This window comes from Salmo salar, chromosome ssa03 (assembly GCF_905237065.1).
Source record: "Salmo salar chromosome ssa03, Ssal_v3.1, whole genome shotgun sequence".
NCBI lineage: Eukaryota > Metazoa > Chordata > Actinopteri > Salmoniformes > Salmonidae > Salmo > Salmo salar.
The window spans coordinates 86,466,752-86,486,111 of NC_059444.1; the positions used below are offsets into that span (position 1 = coordinate 86,466,752).

The 19,360-nt window shown below is 43.5% G+C and overlaps 2 protein-coding genes across 3 annotated transcripts; both read right to left on the bottom strand.

The window, feature by feature from the left end:
- Positions 1 to 2,095: 2,095 nt before the first annotated feature.
- On the bottom strand, positions 2,096 to 12,903 carry LOC106601844 (pyrroline-5-carboxylate reductase 1, mitochondrial). Of its 2 annotated transcripts, XR_006769262.1 has the most exons (9): positions 12,753 to 12,903; positions 12,309 to 12,394; positions 11,298 to 11,368; positions 10,860 to 11,039; positions 6,318 to 6,539; positions 5,634 to 5,726; positions 4,826 to 4,989; positions 2,883 to 4,035; positions 2,096 to 2,802 (listed from the first exon to the last, which is right to left on the bottom strand). XR_006769262.1 is itself a non-coding variant. In XM_014194249.2 (8 exons), exons 2-8 carry the CDS (start codon positions 12,373 to 12,375, stop codon positions 3,870 to 3,872), a joined length of 963 nt encoding a protein of 320 aa, XP_014049724.2. In that variant the 5' UTR covers positions 12,376 to 12,394; positions 12,753 to 12,903; the 3' UTR covers positions 2,096 to 3,869. The 2 variants fall into 2 exon arrangements, 1 of the variants encoding a protein (XP_014049724.2); XM_014194249.2 differs by having other exon boundaries at positions 2,096 to 4,035.
- A 707-nt stretch (positions 12,904 to 13,610) lies between these two features.
- LOC106601897 (myeloid-associated differentiation marker-like protein 2) lies at positions 13,611 to 18,590 on the bottom strand. Its single transcript, XM_014194327.2, has one exon. It carries the CDS (start codon positions 17,330 to 17,332, stop codon positions 16,409 to 16,411), a length of 924 nt encoding a protein of 307 aa, XP_014049802.1. The 5' UTR covers positions 17,333 to 18,590; the 3' UTR covers positions 13,611 to 16,408.
- Between the last annotated feature and the right edge of the window lie 770 nt (positions 18,591 to 19,360).

The following is a 19,360-nucleotide window of genomic DNA, read 5'->3' on the forward strand; positions in this document are numbered from 1 at the left end:
GTAAACTTCTGACCCACTGGATTTGTGATACTTTGAATTATAAGTGAAATAATCTGTCTGTAAACAATTGTTGGAAAAATTACTTGTGTAATGCACAAAGTAGATATCCCAACCGACTTGCCACAACTATAGTTTTTTAATAAGAAATTTGTGGAGTGGTTGAAAAACAAGTTTTAATGACTCCAACCTAAGTGTAAGTAAACTTCAGACTTCAACTGTATATATAACCTTTCATATTAATTACTTCTTTTTTTTACTATTTGGAAGTTCTTAATTATATGTATTCATCATTTATGTCAATGTCCATATATATCTTGATGATACTCAGAAACATGTATCTACCACATCAAAATCTTCACATTTTACATTGTTCTTAAGATAATTCCTAAAATAATCATGGAAGGTTCACATATGGGAAAGTCAACAATATCAATTGTAATTTAATACACCTTTGCCTCAAAAATATGTACCGTGATGGTAAAAACTTAGTGTTGTGGTAATAAATAAAGGTTAAATATATATATTTTGAAATGACAGTGTGGTGGAAATTCCATTTCATATAAAACTGATGAAAAATACCATTAAACATTTGAATGTCACAGTTGTACATGTTTAATTTTATTGAAGATATATAACAGACCATTTGTTCCAAATCATCCCAAAGGTGTTCGATGGGGTTGAAGTCAGGGTATTGTGCAGGCCAGTCAAGTTCTTACACACCGATCTCAACAAACCATTTCTGTATGGACCTCGCTTTGTGAACGGGAGTATTGTCATGCTGAAACAGGAAAGGGCCTTCACCAAAAATGTTGCCACAAAGTTGAAGGCACAGAATTGTCTAGAATGTCATTGTATGCTGTAGCGTTAAGATTTCCCTTCACTGAAACTAAGGGGCCTAGCCCAACCATGAAAAACAGCCCCAGACCATTATTCCTCCTCCAAACTTCACAGTTGGCACTCTACATTGGGGCAGATTTCTTTCATCGGACTGTCAAATGGTGAAGCATTAGGTGCCTTTTGGCAAACTCCAAGCGGGTTGTCATGTGCCTTTTACTGAGGAGTGGCTGCAGAGATGGTTGTCCTTCTGGAAGATTCTCCCATCTCCACACAGGAACTCTAGAGCTGTCAGAGTGACCTATTGGGTTCTTGGTCACCTCCCTGACCAAGGCCCTTCTCCCCTGATTGCTCAGTTTGACCAGGCAGCCAGCTCTAGAAAGAGTCTTGGCAGTTCCAAACTTTTTCCATTTAATAATGATGGAGGCTACTGTGTTCTTGGGGACCGTCAATGATGCAGAAATGTTTTGGTACCCTTCCCCAGATCTGTGCCTCAACACAAATCTGTCTCAGCACTCGACAGACAATTCCTTCAACATCACGGCTTGGTTTTTGCTCTGACATGCACTGTCAACTGTGGGATATAGACACACGTGTGTACCTTTCCAAATCATGTCCAATCAATTGAATTGACCACAGGTGGACTCCAATCAAGTTGTAGGAACGTCTCAAGGATAATCAATGGAAGCAGGATGCACCTGAGCTCAATTTCATGTCTCATAGCAAAGGGTCTGAATACTTACATAAATAAGGTATTTCTGTTTTTTATTTATTTGCAAAAATGTCTAAAAACCTGTTTTCTCACTTTGTCATTGTGGGGTATTGTGTGTAGATTGCTGAGATTTAAAAAAAAATGTAATCCATTTTAGAAGGCTGTAACGTAACAAAATGTGGAAAAAGTCAAGGGGTCAGAATACTTTCCCGAAGACACTGTATATATAGTTTCCATTTATTTAACTTTTTTTTTTTAAACAGGTGCATTAAATATTTTCTAATTATCAAGACTTTTGTAAGTGTAATGCATAGTAGAATGTCAAAAGCCTGGGTGTGAGACAGGACAAAAACTGTGAATTCCAGACATGAAATGCTTTATAAAATAAAAAAAGAATATTGAAAGCTGAAAGAAAAAGTTTAGGTTATAGTCTCTGGATGTGAAGAATTTTTTTTTCTTCTAAATTAACATTTTATCTTAATCTAACCCTGGGACACAAAAAGGCCAGTATTTGCAAAATCACCCATACATGCATACAGGCTACAGAAAAAAAGTTGAAATATTTAATTATGAATGTTCTGGAAATAACATTTAATAAAACAGATCTAGACTTTACACATTTTGTTCACAAAATATACAAACTCTTACACGTTCAGCATATACATGTATTTCACTTTGTATAGGCCTAATAGTACCATTTCCACCTTGTAACACAGTGATATGCCAGTCAAATATGTAAACGTAAAATGTCTTATGTAAAATACTGTAGTCTACCTACTGTGTATGTGTAACAATGATTGCTACCATCTTGAACAAGTCTCTAACACAAAGGAGATTTGTTTGTGTGTAGCAAGTTCGTACGTAACAAGTCTATCTTGCAAAGGAGATTTATCTACACTGAACAAAAATGTAAAAGCAACATGTAAAGTGTTTCATGAACTGAAGAAAAAAAATCCCAGAAATGTTCCATATGCACAAAAAAAAGCTTATTTCTCTCAAATGTTTTGCAAACATTTGTTTACATCCCTGTTAGTGAGCATTTCTCCTTTGCCAAGATAATCCCTCCACCTGACAGGTGTGACATATCAAGAAGCTGATTAAACAGCATGATCATTATACAGGTGCACCTTGTGCTGGGGACAATAAAGGCCACTCTAAAATGTGCAGTTTTGTCACACAACACAATGCCACAGATGTTTCGAGTTACCATCTTGAACAAATCTATTTTAAAGAAGATATACATCAACAAGACAAACCTGGATAAAGAAAAACCTTTCTTTTAAACCTTTCTTTATCCAGGTTTGTCTTGTTGATGTATATCTTCTTTAAAATAGACTTGTGTTGCTCCTTCTACAAACTGAAAAACAACGTTTTCCCTCCCTCAGTCAGGCTAAAATTATTAACATGCTAAAGCTGTAATATAATCTCTCAATCAAGCAAAGAAAATAGCCAGAAAATGAAGAGATAAACAACAATAGAAAACAGGGGCCTTTGCTGTTTAGCAAGACAGACCAAAATAGTTCCAGTAAGACTGTACATAATGTATGACCTAACAATCTGTCTAACGGAACATTCTATGAAACAGAAGCTATAGATAGCTAAGCACATAAAACATCCAACTCCACATCGGCCTCTGTGTTTCTACTGAAAGGGAGTGGGCGGCAGGTAACCTAGAGGTTAAGTACGTTCGGACAGTAACCGATAGATACCTGGTTTGAGTCCCGAGCCGACTAGGTGAGAAATCTGTTCACGTGCCCTTGAGCAAGGCACTTGACCATAATTGCTCCTGTAAGTCGCTCTGGATAAGAGCGTCTGCTAAATGGCTAAAATGTAAAGGAATTGTGACCTGTTGCTCATCACCATGTTGGTCCATCTTAACTGTCTAGTGTCGTCGTCTTCCCCCGGTCACCTCCTACCTCTTTTCTCCTTCATCTGCACTGATATGACAACACTAGACAGGTGAAAGCCATAATGCCTATTAGGAACTTGCTTTTACCTGTCCAGATGTTTCTAGTCAGTGAATATGGAAGGAGACCAGGAGAAGTGTCCCTTCACCCTACATACTCTATTGCTGCTCTAAGTTTATCCTCAGGCTATAACCATAACACATTTTTTAGGGTTGAAATAATATGTTCAGCAGTGTTTCATTCTTTTGAGGGTCTCTACCTGGGGTGTATCACTAGGAAGCAAACAGACCGAAACAGGGAGGAACTACCTGAACTTGTCCGCTAAGAAACTTGTTTTTGTTGCAAAATGTTTTGATATGGTCTGCAATGCACTAATGAATACACCACTGTTCTGTGATCAGAGCCACTCAGTTCAATTACTTCTTATGCCTGGGGTTGCTGCTGCTGAACAGGCTGATCCCAGATCCCGTCCGGACACTCACCCCTGTTCCAACCCCTGGCTGCTGCAGAACCTTGTCCAGCGTAGTCTTCTTGATGGCCGCAGGAGAGATCTTCTCCTGGTCAGCCAAGAACTGGAGCTCCCTGATTGAAAGAAACAAAGAAAGAAAAGAAAGAAATGTACATTACCTTTTACTCTTAACAGAGGCTGTTATCCCAAGTGACCTCAAGTCAAATATTCACACACTGACACTCCCGTTTGAGCCACATTATTTAAAAGAGATGGGACTTCGCTCATGGAGTGTGTCTACTATCTGTTAGTTACAAAAGGTTCAGACATATGCATCTAGCACCCTCTGCTGTCTAAACAATAGCATCCAGCCATACAACAGAGCACTATGACACAGACATTAAACACAAACATTCAAATTATTATTATTTTTACACAAAACATATAGGTCTGGTTTCCTGAACCCAGATTTAGATCAGTCCTGGACTAAAAGCACACTCAATGGAGAATCTCCAATAAAAGTGCTTGTAGGCTGGTTGAATCTGGGTTCGGGAAACCCGACCCATAGTGTAACTGCCATCAGTGCTACATCAGCATTATGTGGTTATATCGAAAAGCCACATTTTGTTAAATACTATGTCCAGAGACCTACTGGCCTCACTATACCACCAGCCAGGGCTTATCCACAAAGATCCAACATATTGAATGTTGCAGATAGAAATGTAACACAGACTTGACATACTTCACGACAGGGGATCATGTCTACTCTACAACGCAGATTTCTATCTGCACATTCCAGTTTGATTTCCAGGACACAAGACTTAGCCTAGTCCTTGACTAAAAAGCATTTTCTATGGAGATTTTCCATTGGAAGTGCTTTTTAGTCCAGGAAACTGTCCCTCTGTAAAGTGGTGCCCAGCCTACCTGGTCCTGATGCAGGAGGCCTCTACAGCGTTGATGAGCAGGGCGCGGAAGCCCCCACTCTCCATTACGTGCAGGGCGTGAATGGTGGCACCCCCTGGGGAGCAAACGTTGTCCTTTAGCTGGCCAGGGTGCTGCTCCGAGTCCAACAGCATTTTGGCTGCTCCCTATGGGAAAGACGAAATAGAGACATGAACATACTGTGGTGAATTTGGGCGTAGCCTCGACCGGGGAACTGGAACCCGGGTCCCTGTGAGCGACAGTAACACATCTTGACCGTTACACCAAGAGATCCGAACCCATTGACGAGGTCGCTAGGTAAACCAAGGTTGCTTCAATACGGTACACTCTACAGTCAAGCAAACGTTTGCAAGGCTCATGGTTATAAAATGTCAAACTCAACAGAAGAATTCTCCACATTTTCGCTCAGATACAATAGATTTCTTTCAAAATGTTCCCAGATCAAAATCTGATGTATAATAAAAAAATGAAAACATTCACAAGCAGTCCTCAAAAGAGATTTCTGACAGATTATATTCAGGGCTTGCCTGATTGCTAGTCTCTGTTCAGCATTTACATTCCCCTCATTGTACTGTGTCATTTGCCAAAGATAGCTGTGGGAGTTATCGAATCAGGATCAAATCCTCTGATCTCCTCAAGCTCATTAATGATAGAATGTTCATATTTGAAGAAAGACCAGTCTCTTTGGTACATGACACGGTGTGCAAGGAGTGTAATGTTACAGAGACTGGTACCAAGACTAATTCAGGGCTAGACGTTCATAGAAAATGCATGTAGATGATGTTCTCACCAGCAGGGCCTGTGCTCCTAGCCGTATAGCCAGTCTCCTGGGCAGACCCATTTTCACTCCCCCGTCAGCAAGCGCTTCCACAGCTGTAAATGCCTATAGGGAGACAAAGACGAACATGCACTTATCATATGCACACTCATCACATGTGTAACACACATTTCAAAATGGGCTCTGGAGATTATACAATATAGAAGAGTTAACAGAAATGACTAGCCAGCCAGTAGTTTAAGCTGCATAGTAGGCGTTCTCCTAGGGGCAAGGCAAGGTCCAGTTCTTAGAACTCATTATTTGCATGGATGATCATGAAAATAATGAGCTAAAATAGTTTTACAACCCAAAGGTATGGTTGTAGCCCACTGGGCTAGCCTAGGCATTAGCTTGGGGAGCTAGTCTTCTGGAGTCAGGAGAGGTCAGTCAGCCCACAAGCAGGGTTTACTGAACCAGCTCAGTTACAGTGGCAGACATGCAAAGCACAACTCAAAAAAAGCACATCAGAGTTATCTTGTTGCAGGTGTGTGGGTATAAAGTGGTATCTAAAAAGAAAGGAGAAACCTGCACACTACTACTCCTGCTCGTACTGTATCACTTTTAACCACAGTTTATTCAAGCATGTCGGCCTCTTGGCCGTCAGAGCTTTTGTGATAGTCAATGTAAAATACAAACTACAATAACGTAACCACTCACATAGGCGGGTCCACTGCCACTGAGTCCGGTGACGGCATCGATCAGGTCCTCCTCCACCTCCGTGCAGTAGCCCACACTGGCCATCAGCTGCTCCAGCAGCCTCCCGTCCTCTAGCTCGGCGTGGGTACCCGTGGCGTAGACCGTGGCTCCCTCCCGAACCACCACCGGGGTGTTGGTCATGCATCGCATCACCTTGGGGAACGGGCGGTACTGGAGCAGCTTCTGCAAAAGGCAGGGGAGAATAACACAGAAGTTAAGATTACTTGATAGAAACATGAGAAAAAGCTTCATGAAAATGGTCTCTGCAGTCTAACGTCCTTTTTGAATACGTTTTTTTAACTTGCAATGATTTGGATATGTGGTTGTGTGGGGGCCAACCCAGATACAGTGGGGGGGAAAAGTATTTGATCCCCTGCTGATTTTGTACGTTTGCCCACTTACAAAGAAATGATCAGTCTATAATTTTAATGGCAGGTTTATTTGAACAGTGAGAGACAGAATAACAACAACAAAAAATCCAGAAAAACGCATGTCAAAAATGTTATAAAATGATTTGCATTTTGATTAGGGAAATAAGTATTTGACCCCTCTGCAAAACATGACTTAGTACTTGGTGGCAAAACCCTTGTTGGCAATCACAGAGGTCAGATGTTTCTTGTAGTTGGCCACCAGGTTTGCACACATCTCAGGAGGGATTTTGTTCCACTCCTCTTTGCTGATCTTCTCCAAATCATTAAGGTTTCGAGGCTGACGTTTGGCAACTCGAACCTTGAGCTCCCTCAACAGATTTTCTATGGGATTAAGGTCTGGAGACTGGCTAGGCCACTCCAGGACCTTAATGTGCTTCTTCTTGAGCCACTCCTTTGTTGCCTTGGCCGTGTGTTTTGGGTCATTGTCATGCTGGAATACCCATCCACGACCCATTTTCAATGCCCTGGCTGAGGGAAGGAGGATCTCACCCAAGATTTGACAGTACATGGCCCCGTCAAATGATGCGGTGAAGTTGTCCTGTCCCCTTAGCAGAAAAACACCCCCAAAGCATAATGTTTCCACCTCCATGTTTGACAGTGGAGATGGTGTTCTTGGGGTCATAGGCAGCAATCCTCCTCCTCCAAACACGGCAAGTTGAGTTGATGCCAAAGAGCTCCATCTGACCACAACACTTTCACCCAGTTGTCCTCTGAATCATTCAGATGTTCATTGGCAAACTTCAGATGGGCATGTATATGTATTCTTGAGCAGGGGGACCTTGCGGGCGCTGCAGGATTTCAGTCCTTCACGGCGTAGTGTGTTACCAATTGTTTTCTTGGTGACTATGGTCCCAGCTGTCTTGGGATCATTGACAAGATCCTCCCGTGTAGTTCTGGGCTGATTCCTCACCGTTCTCATGATCATTGCAACCCCACAAGGTGAGATCTTGCATGGAGCCCCAGGCCGAGGGATATTGGCAGTTCTTTTGTGTTTCTTCCATTTGCGAATAATCGCACCAACTGTTGTCACCTTCTCACCAAGCTGCTTGGCGATGGTCTTGTAGCCCATTCCAGCCTTGTGTAGGTCTACAGCCTTGTCCCTGACATCCTTGGAGAGCACTTTGGTCTTGGCCATGGTGGAGAGTTTGGAATCTGATTGATTGATTGCTTCTGTGGACAGGTGTCTTTTTTACAGGTAACAAGCTGCGGTTAGGAGCACTCCCTTTAAGAGTGTGCTCCTGTAACAGTGTAGGTTCCGTCCCTCTCTTCGCCACAACCTGGGCTCGAACCAGGGACCCTTGCACACATCAACAACTGACACCCACCGAAGCATCGTTACCCATCGCGCCACAAAAGCCGCAGCCCTTGCAACGCAAGGGGAACAACTACTTAAGGTCGCAGAGCGAGTGACGTCACAGATTGAACCGCTATTAGCGCGCACCACCGCTAACTAACTAGCCATTTCACATCGGTTACACTTCTAATCTCAGCTCGTTATCTGTATAAAAGACACCTGGGAGCCAGAAATCTTTCTGATTGAGAGGGGGTCAAATACTTATTTCCCTCATTAAAATGCAAATTAATTTAACAATTTTTGACATGCGTTTTTCCTCAACATTTTTATTGTTATTCTGTCTCTCACTGTTCAAATAAACCTACCATTAAAATTATAGACTGGTCCTTTCTTTATCAGTGGGCAAACGTACAAAATCAGCAGGGGATTAAATACTTTCCCCCCCACTGTACAAGTATGTGGACACCCCTTAAAATTTGTGAATTTGGCTATTTCAGCCACACCCGTTGCTGACAGGTGTATAAAATCAAGCACACAGCCATACAATCACCATAGAGTAACATTGGCAGTAGAATGGCCCGTACCGAAGAGCTCAGTCCTTTCCAACAAGTCAGTTCGTCAAATTTCTGCCCTCCTAGAGTTGCCCCGGTCAACTGTAAGTGCTGTTATTGTGAAGTGGAAATATCTAGGCGCAACAACGGCTCAGCCGCAAAGTGGTAGGCCACACAAGCTCATAGAACAGGACCACCGAGTGCTGAAGCGAGTAGCGTGTAAAAATCCTCGGTCCTCGTTTGCAACACTCACTAACGTGTTCCAAAATGCCTCTGGAAGAAACGTCAGCACAAGAACTGTTCGACGGGAGCTTCATGAAATGGGTTTCCATGGCCGAGCAGCCACACACAAGCCTAAGATCACCATGCGCAATGCCAAGCGTCGACTGGAGTGGTTTAAAGCTCGCCGCCATTGGACTCTTGAGCAGTGGAGATGCGTTCTCTGGAGCGATACATCACGCTTCACCATCTGGCAGTCCGATGGACAAATCTGTGGGGGAAATCAACTCCATATTAATGCTTCTGATTTTGGAATGAGATGTTTGACGAGCAGGTGTCCACATCTTTTGGACATGTAGTGTACATCCTTACTCATCTTTGCTTACAATCATATCATAAATAACCTGCCTAATGACTCACAACTTCAACATGTTCTAAGAGTAGGCAAGTGTTTTCCATCATTCTCTGTGCCCCAGATAACACAGGACACAGAATTCTCAGAGGCCTCATCTCGTGACAATCCAACCTTGAACAGTCTCAAACTGCTGAATCTCACTCTATGTACCGAAAGTAGCAGATGTCTCACTGTTACCATGTTCAATTGAAAGTTGTATCAGGTTCATATCAACCAACGTCTGTAATGATGCATGTACACAGCATTCAGAATGACTATATAATGTTGACACTCAGAAGAATCATTTGCCTTTGAGCAATCTTGCTTTTGGCCTTTTTCACATGACCACATGACCAGAAAGCTCTGTATTAAAACATTTACTTCCACCTGATGCTAGAAGTCTAGTCTACTCTTTTACCTTTTCAATGTCAACTTACTACTGCAGAATTACAGCTTACGGTTGTTTTTAACCTACCACTCGCACACTGACTGGAAACTGCTCTGGATAAGAGCATCTGCTAACGGACTAAAATGTAATCTAAATGTCACTAAGACAAGGGTTAAGTTAACGACAAATACCACTGAGCAACGGAACTACGGTATGGAAGGTAGATTTTAGTTTAGAAGTAGTGTATTAGGCATATCCAGTAACTTGCAGGTGCAGCGTACAAAGATGAAAGACAATATGGAAAGATAAGATACCCACAAACAGTTGAACGCTTCCCCAGTTTTATTGTGCAACGGTTTGAACCAAGACCTTTCCGGCATTACAAAAAGCTTGATTTTGCCATTTTGTGGTCTGGTTCTCTCAAATAGCACAGTAAAAATCTATCCTGATTCTCTATTTGTCAGTCTCTTGTGAAAGAGCATGACTGTTCATCAGATTGCAGTGTGTGGCAGCTTTCCCAGTATCAGGACAGAGGGCTGAGGTATTTTCAGTGAGAACAGAATGGAAGGGAGATTCATGTTGTAGCAGCTGGAAGTTGCTATGTCCTAGGGCTATGTGAGACCAGAGCATGGTAGTGACTGAGGGGGCAGGGAGAGAATCTCAATGGTATTTCATTGATTTCTTGCATCCTCTCACCTCCTTCAATTGAGGTTCTCCCAGGTAGAGGAGAGGGACTTCTGACCTCATCCAATGGGTTTTGAGGACGATGAGAGGAATTAGGGAAATGCAATTTATATTCTACCAGGGAGAGGGGAAGTCAGTCTGTCTGTGATACAGAACTGGAAACCTCAGGTTAGGCTATAACAGAGGGCTGTAGCTTCATTGATCTGACAGGATGGAACAAGTTATTTCAAAGCAGGATTCCACCAGAATGCTTTCACCTATCCAATCACATCAGGGGCTTGTTCAATAGGCATCAACTGTAAGAAAACCAGTGAGATACTTGTCCAACAAGAAATATACATTTCAGTTCTGTTGCAAAACATTCTGTTCTGTGCGCTAATGAACACGACCCAGATCCATAGTTCAGTACTGAGGAGAGAGAAAGCGATTTTGTATTTTTGTCACTCTTCCGTTTTCTGTTGCAAAACATTTCTAAAGATCTGTAAAACAGTAGAGAGAGAAAGCTCTAGCTAAAGTCGACTTTCACTGGACTCCAAACTGACCTTCTCAATGGAGCTGATGGTGACACCAGCTGCACAGGACACAATGAGGTGGCGGTCCTCAATGTCCGGTCCGATCTCATCCAACACGAAGGGGATGATGTGTGGTTTGACAGCCAGAAACAGAACGTCACTCTTGTTCACCACCTCCTTGTTGCTGGTTGTGAGATTGACACCCATTTTCTGTGTAGAAGAGCACAGCCATTGTGTTGATTGTTACCCCTCAGAATGATAGTACTTCTAAAATATAATTGAAATTAACAAATGTATTATTCTGTGCCTTTCTCTCGCTCTGTCTTTCTTTCTCTATGTATCTCGCTTGTGTGTGGGGGATTTCATTTGAGTGTAGCTGATGTGAGATGGTTATAGATATGCTGTAACTGAGGAAACTTATTCCCACAAACATCCAGCGCACCCCAATGACTGATCCATTCTACTCACCCGCAGTCCAGACACTGTGGGAAGATCTGTGTCTGGGGAGCTGGCTGTAATCCTCTGGGTGGCAATGACACCTGCAGGGATGGGAGAGGGGAAAATCAACCGGAATACCCTGTTGGCTGTGTTTTGGACACTGGTGGCCAGCCGTGACTGTGTTTTTGCTGGTGACCAGCCTTTGCAGTGTTCTGGACACTGGTATAATCTAAAAATGAAATATTTGTATACAACTAAAACAAAAATAAAAACTAGCAAATCAGGCCTGAAAACTAACAAACTATAATAACCTTGGATCGGTGTGGTCAGACCAGCTTGACCAAGACCATGGTGGCCCAGCTTGGTCACCAGCATAAGATGGTATGTGTCAGAAACACAGCAAAGGCTGGTCACCAGTGTCCAAAACACAGCGAACGGCTGGTCACCAGCAAAACCATCTCTAGACCATGCTGGTAAACCAGCATAACCAGCTAGACCATGCCAGTCAGACCAGCTTGACCAGCACCAGACCAGCTAAACATTTGGGCTGGTCTATGCTGTTTTTTCAGCAGGGCACTGAAGTGGTTAACACAGAATACATTTCAATCATGAAATCACTATACATTAATTCAGAGGTTCGACAATTCATATATGACAATATAGAATGACTCAGGCTCCTCAAGGCATAGCCAGCAGACCTGACCCTCTTGCTTACAGCCTTAATAGGGTCGGACAGCATTCCTGTGTATATTAAGACACCGTGGAGCCAGCGTGAGCTAGTACCTCAATCCAGAGATGAGAAATGCGCTGTCCTCCGAACTGTCCTGTTATCCCAACGGTTACACAGAGAAGATTGAACGACTGCTCATAGGAACATTCAGAGTAAAAACTCGTTTCTGGATTGAGGTATGTTTTCTGAGCCATATCTCGCTCCAGCTCTGCAGTGTCTTAATATACACATGAATGCTGTCCGACCTTAGTGCAGCTGTTAGCAAGTGGCTCGGATCTGCCAGGTACTAAAAGCAATGCTTAGATGGTTACCTGCAGCGCTGAATCCCTTCACCAAGGCATGGGTCAACTGACCCGCTCCGATGAACCCCACGCTCATTCTGAAGTTTCTGATGTTGCTGTGAAGGCAAATCAAATCAAATGTATTTATAAAGCCCTTCTTACATCAGCTGATATCTCAAAGTGCTGCACAGAAACCCAGCCTAAAACCCCAAACAGAAAGCAATGCAGGTGTAGGTGTAGAAAGCAAAGGACACTGGTAATATCAAGAGACACACAGGTATATGCCATTCACATAACCTGTCCACCAGCCTTGTGTAAACAAAGAGTATGTACCATTTACAGTAAACCGTAGTTACTTCCTTATAACACATGGAATCACAACACATGCAGTTATGACACAGTTGAAACAATGCCGACAGCTGCCTGCAACGAAGTAACGTTAGCTTAAATATCTGACAGACGAATCAAACTTACGGATGTTGAGACGAATGTATAAATTGTTTCCTTTCCAATGTTGCCGCCAAACATATAATTCAACAGAGTTACAGTTGTAACCGCGTTAATATGGTTTCCACCCCAAAAACCGACTATGATAATGACATGCAACGTGACCAATAGACTGAGAGAGTCGCTAAACGTCTAACCAATAACGGTGGCAGCATTCATTTATTGCGCAGTTATGGGTGGGTTCTGTAAGCTGTGTACAGCCAGTTGCATCAGCCTTGGAAGTAGAGTGGGCGTGGAGAAGAAACCTCCAGGTTACGTTCTAGATCATGCCCTTCTAGTGGCTGAATCCGGAAGAGCATTCATTATTACAGTGTAAAGTCGCTGTTCTTTTATTTACTGCCTTAACACATCGATTTGTTAGTGATAACATGTACTATCAAGGTATTAGCTTCTCTATTTCAGGACACTAATCCCAAAAGGCAGAGGCCTATTATAATTCACTCGTACATTAAGGAATTATAATGTTGAGATGGTGTTTTCACCATTTAAACGGTAGCCTAGTACCAGCTTTGTTTTGGGTGTCAGTTGAGGACAAATGAGGACAGAACAGTTTGAACAGAGCCATCATGGTTTCTTGGCCCCCATTAATCCTAGTCCATTTTCATTTAAAGGGCATTTTAGTCCAGTAAAGCAGTCCATACATCACAGGCTATAATGCTATAAAATGTAAGATCACAGATCCTCTGACGGCAGCATTTTGTGACAGAAACATAACCTAATATATCTGATTGACTAGATCAGTAATGTTTATGCCTATTACTAGCTAGTCTGCAGCCTACTGATCATGAAGGGAGAGACAATGGGAGAGAGATGAACAGGCGCACAGACTAAACAATTTGTTCATTTTAATGACATTTTGAATATTCACAAGTTTCAGAACTTTTCTATCGGTTTATATCATTGAGTACATCGCATGGTTTTCATTACAATACAGTGTTCAGGGATGTTTTGCAGTGCAGACATCACATATCAAAAAGTGGTAGCTGTACCTATGTAGTCAATTCCATAACCCCCCCCCACACACACACACACACTCACACTCATGCACACACACCCTCACACATACTGTATATTCCCAATTTTGTATTGACAGTTGATACACTGAACATTCAGCTCATAATGAATCTACACACTGACTGAACTTGGACTAAAACAAGAGGAGTTGAAGTTGAAACAAGCAGTTGGGTGTTAGTTTAAACACCAAAAGTACTCAGTGATGGAAAGCCAATTCAACACACTACACATTACATTTTGTATATATTATTGTCATTATTAGAAAAAACCTCTTAGTTAAGATAAAAGTTTCTTGAAACACAATAAATAAAACAGACTATTTCAAGACATGAAAACAACCCAATGATGATTTACGACGTCCTTCAATACATAATGGGCGACATGTTCATAGTACAAAAGCAAAGTACAAAAATGACCATGAACCTCGTTATAATCTTGAAAATGTTTTTCAACAATGTGCATTATTAGTAGGCGATGTGCATACATTTTATCGATTGCTCGGTTTACTAAACCTTATAAATAATAGCTTCTTTATAATGCAGATTGTAGAGGAAAAGTTTCAGTTTAAATCACACTGCCAGATTATGAGGTTTACAGATTTCTATTGCATTTAGCACATCGCTTTTGCACTACGAAAATGTCGCCCAACATGTTCAAAGCTCTGAATTAAACCAATGTACTGCACCATAAGACAGAGTGCCTACAACAGTACTGGCCCTTGTCTCAGGTTTCTCTTAGAGATTATAATACTGATACTACTGATAGTAATGTTAAGACATAACACTGATGTTAAGAAAGACACAACACTGATGTTAAGACACAACACTGATGTTAAGACACAACACTGATGTTAAGAAAGACATAACACTGATGTTAACAACACTGATGTTAAGAAAGACACAACACTGTTGTTAACAACACTGATTTTAAAAAAGACACAACACTGATGTTAACAACACTGATGTTAAGAAAGACACAACACTGATGTTAAGAAAGACACAACACTGATGTTAAGAAAGACACAACACTGATGTTAACAACACTGATGTTAAGAAAGACACAACACTGATGTTAACAACACTGATGTTAAGAAAGACACAACACTGATGTTAAGAAAGACACAACACTGATGTTAAGAAAGACACAACACTGATGTTAACAACACTGATGTTAAGAAAGACACAACACTGATGTTAACAACACTGATGTTAAGAAAGACACAACACTGATGTTAAGAAAGACACAACACTGAGGTTAAGAAAGACACACCACTGATGTTAAGAAAGACACAACACTGATGTTAACAACACTGATGTTAAGAAAGACACAACACTGATGTTAACAACACTGATGTTAAGAAAGACACAACACTGATGTTAAGAAAGACACAATACTGATGTTAAGAAAGACACAACACTGATGTTAAGAAAGACAGCACTGATGTTAAGAAAGACACAACACTGATGTTAAGAAAGACACAATACTGATGTTAAGAAAGACACAACACTGATGTTGAGAAAGACACAGCACTGATGTTAACAACACTGATTTTAAGAAAGACACAACACTGATGTTAACAACACTGATGTTAAGAAAGACACAACACTGATGTTAAGAAAGATACAACACTGAGGTTAAGAAAGACACAACACTGATGTTAAGAAAGACACAATACTGATGTTAAGAAAGACACAACACTGATGTTGAGAAAGACACAGCACTGATGTTAAGAAAGACACAACACTGATGTTGAGAAAGACACAATACTGATGTTAAGAAAGACACAGCACTGATGTTAAGAAAGACACAACACTGATGTTAAGAAAGACACAATACTGATGTTAAGAAAGACACAATACTGATGTTAAGAAAGACACAATACTGATGTTAAGAAAGACACAGCACTGATGTTAAGAAAGACACAACACTGATGTTAAGAAAGACACAACACTGATGTTAAGAAAGACAGCACTGATGTTAAGAAAGACAGCACTGATGTTAAGAAAGACACAACAAGGTACAAAGCCATAACATCATTGAGGCGATATGTAATCTGTAGTAGGCATGGGGCATTCAGAGGTACTTGAGTGGAGATGCTGTGTGTCATTTCCAGTGTGGTCTCTGTCTGTCTCTGAGGGCCAGGGGTGCAACTCAAAAGTCTATACCCTCTACTCCTCATCTCCCTCTCCACGCCTCCTCATAACGTCAGAGCGAGGCAGAAGTCCATTCAAATATCGTATCTCCTCTTGTCTTCTCCAATGCTCTCCTCCCTTACCTCGTACGCCGTGTCCAATGACGAACCGAGGAAAACACTTTTGAGATTCACCCTAGGAGTGAGGAGGGTAGAGGGATCCCCAGGAGTGAGGAGGATAGAGGGGTCCCCAGGACTGAGGAGGGTAGAGGGGTCCCCAGGACTGAGGAGGGTAGAGGGGTCCCCAGGACTGAGGAGGGGTCCTCAGGCATCAGAGTGGAGTGAGGAGGGTAGAGGGGTCCCCAGGAGTGAGGAGGGTAAAGGGGTCCCCAGGAGTGAGGAGGGGTCCTCAGGCATCAGAGTGGAGTGAGGAGGGTGGAGGGGTCCTCAGGCAGCAGAGTGGAGGGTGGAGGGGTCCTCAAGCAGCGGAGTGGGAGACAAAGCGGATCCTCTGGGAGTAGATTAGGTCGCTGAAGTACAGCACCATGTTGACATGGGTGAACACCGCCACCACCAGCTTGCTGTCCCAGGGACAGTTCTCCCAGGGACAGCCGTCGGGGCGACCCGGCGTGCCATACTTCCTGTCGAAGCTAAAGATGGGCCACACCAGGGCGGCGCTCAGGTACAGCAGCGTCGCCAGGAACGTGTAGATGATCACGAAGCGGTCGAAGGGGAAACGCAGGGGCAGAGCCGAGGCTTTTCCCGACACGGTCACAGCGATCACGACCACGGTGATGGAGAAGCACAGGCTGTAGACCACCACGCAGTAATGAGTGGGGATGTGGCGGTTGTACTCGCTGCCGTTGGCCAGGGCCCCGAATATAATGCAGGCCACGAAGGCCTGGACCACTTTGAGCAGGCCTGACATGGTGGCCATGTAGCCCACCACATGGCCGGGTTTGGCCCGGGTCAGGAACACCTCAGCCGCGTAGGCGAAGCAGCAGAAACTGGAGCACACGGTGACAGCGATGCGGTAGTTGCGCACCTCGCAGCCCCCGTCGGATTTGGAGCACTGAGAGCGCAGGAAGTAGACGGGGTAGACGACGGAGGCGGCGACATACATGAGTGTGGCGAGCATGGCGAACGCCACGGTGAGGTTGTCCCAGGAAATGGGCATGCAGCAGGGGAGGCGTGTCACATCCATGGTGAACACCAGCAGGGTCATGGCGAAGCAGAAGCACCACACAAACATGCAGTAGATACCATAGGCGTGGTTGTATCCGGCGCTGTGGGCCACCAGGGCTATGATGGTGCAGCCCAGGAGGAGCTGGAGCATACGGGCCGCTCCTAGAGGAGACAGCACCGCCGCCTTGTTCAGGTAGTGTCCGCCTTGGGGGTCCATGGTCACACCTCCTGTCCCCTAATTGTCAAAAGCTGTCTGGGTGTCTCTTCTTCCCAATGATGACTCCAGGCAGCCTCCTTCCCTTCAGGTTAGGTGTCGTTGCTGTCTGGGTCTGGGTGTCACTTACACTCAACAATGCCCCCAGGCAACCTCTTTCCTATGCCTCCGGTTGGCCTCCTTCCTATGCCTCCGGTTGGCCTCCTTCCTATCCCTCCAGTTGGCCTCCTTCCTATCCCTCCAGTTGGCCTCCTTCCTATGCCTCCAGGCAGCCTCCTTCCTATGCCTCCAGTTGGCCTCCTTCCTATGCCTCCAGGCAGCCTCCTTCCTATGCCTCCAGTTGGCCTCCTTCCTATGCCTCCAGGCAGCCTCCTTCCTATGCCTCCAGACAGCCCCCCTCCCTCCCTTCAAGCTGGGTGTCCTTGGCCTGACTCTCCCCCTTTAACTCTCTCTGTGTGGGGACCTCGCCCTTTGCCTGGTTCTTTTTATAGACAGGTCTAATTACAAATCTCTCTCCATGTTTCCCTGCATACACCTTGTAATTACTGCAGTGTGTTGGAGATCAGGTTACAGTCGGCCACAATGGTGTTCAACTTACAACGCAGTCAGAGCCTTGAGCAGTGCTGATTTCATCTTCCCTGTCAACAGTTTAGCAATTTTGGATTCTCAAATAACATCAGATCTTGTAACTTCTTTGCTTCTCTAACGGTAATAATTTAATGTTGACCCAAGTGATCTGTCTAGTTTCTTACAGATGCTTGTATCAATAATCCCATATCGAGATAAAGTCACAGATCAGATTGCCGGTGGCCAGATATAACATTACCCTTGTGTTTTAACTGAGAAGTCCAACTCAGTCACAAAGGGTCTTGTCGTTCACTTCTCCTTCAGGTTATGGAAGAGCAACAAGTTCCTTACTCCCAACACGTCACTCCAGAGATCCAGAGACCAACAATCCATCAACAGGCTCATCCAAATGCAGTACAGTTACATGAACATGGGGGAGTGCTCCAATAATAACCCACTATAGAGTTAGGTTGTTGTTCTGGTTGTAGTCCTGTGTCCCATGCAGGCAGCTGTACTAGGCTTGTCAAGGTCCAACACTGATCAGCTCTGTCCTTGTAATCCTTCCACTGCCAGGACCTAAACTCCCTGGAAAAGTCCTCCTCACTGTCTGATCTCTGTCTCGTGTCCCTCTTTCTCCCTCTCTTCTTCTCTGTCTCTCTCACACACTATTTCTCTCTCTCTCTCTCCCTCCCTCTCCTCTCTCTTTCTCTCTCTCCCACTGCCTCTCACCCCCTCTCTCCTGATGTGTTCTCTCTCTCTCTCAAATACACACACACACACACACACACACACACACGCTCTCTCTCCTATATGACAGTATGTGCCCCATAGGCTGCCAGGGAAAGTTATTTAAATGACTGCTCTGCCCAGCCCAGGGTTATGGGCCAGGCCAGGTCTATAAATAGGGGACTATATTCCACAGAGGAATGGGGTGGGAGCCCACATGTCCAGGTCCGCCCCCGTCAGGCACCGGCATGGGGAGTCGTGTTTCTGGGACAGAGGGAACTTACTTAGTCAGACTTTCTCTCTTTCTCAGTCTCTCTCTCGCTCTCTTTTTCTATCTCTCTCTATCATGCTCTGTCTCTCACAGGGAGACTGCCTGGCATTTATCCCCAACGTAATGACAGGGGAGAGCCCAAGACAGCCATTTGGGCCAGCAGTTATACAGGTCTTAGGGATGATTATACATGAGATACTAGTAGCTAGCAGTTTTGAGTTTTATGTGTGTAAAATGGAGGTTTTAACTAATTACCAGTTTGGGGAAACACTGAAGCAGGTTAATATTCAAAAGATTTTGAGTTGAGTTTTGGGTTTGAGTTTCATGTGACAATCAATGTATAGTAATTAATTGAAATTGATTTGTAAATAAAATAAAAGCCTGATAAGATGTTGAGTTTCTACATTTGAATCATTTATCAGACACTTAGCCAGAGCTATGTAGAAGTGCATTTAAAATAAGGTAGA

Coding starts and splice junctions, on each gene's coding strand:
- LOC106601844 (XM_014194249.2), bottom strand. CDS start 12,375: ATGAGCGTGGGGTTCATCGGAGCGGGTCAGTTGACCCATGCCTTGGTG. Junction 11,040..11,297: donor CCACAGTGTCTGGACTGCGG/GTGAGTAGAATG, acceptor TCTTCTACACAG/AAAATGGGTGTCAATCTCAC. Junction 4,036..4,825: donor GCCTCCTGCATCAGGACCAG/GTAGGCTGGGCA, acceptor TCTTTCAATCAG/GGAGCTCCAGTTCTTGGCTG.
- LOC106601897 (XM_014194327.2), bottom strand. CDS start 17,332: ATGGACCCCCAAGGCGGACACTACCTGAACAAGGCGGCGGTGCTGTCT.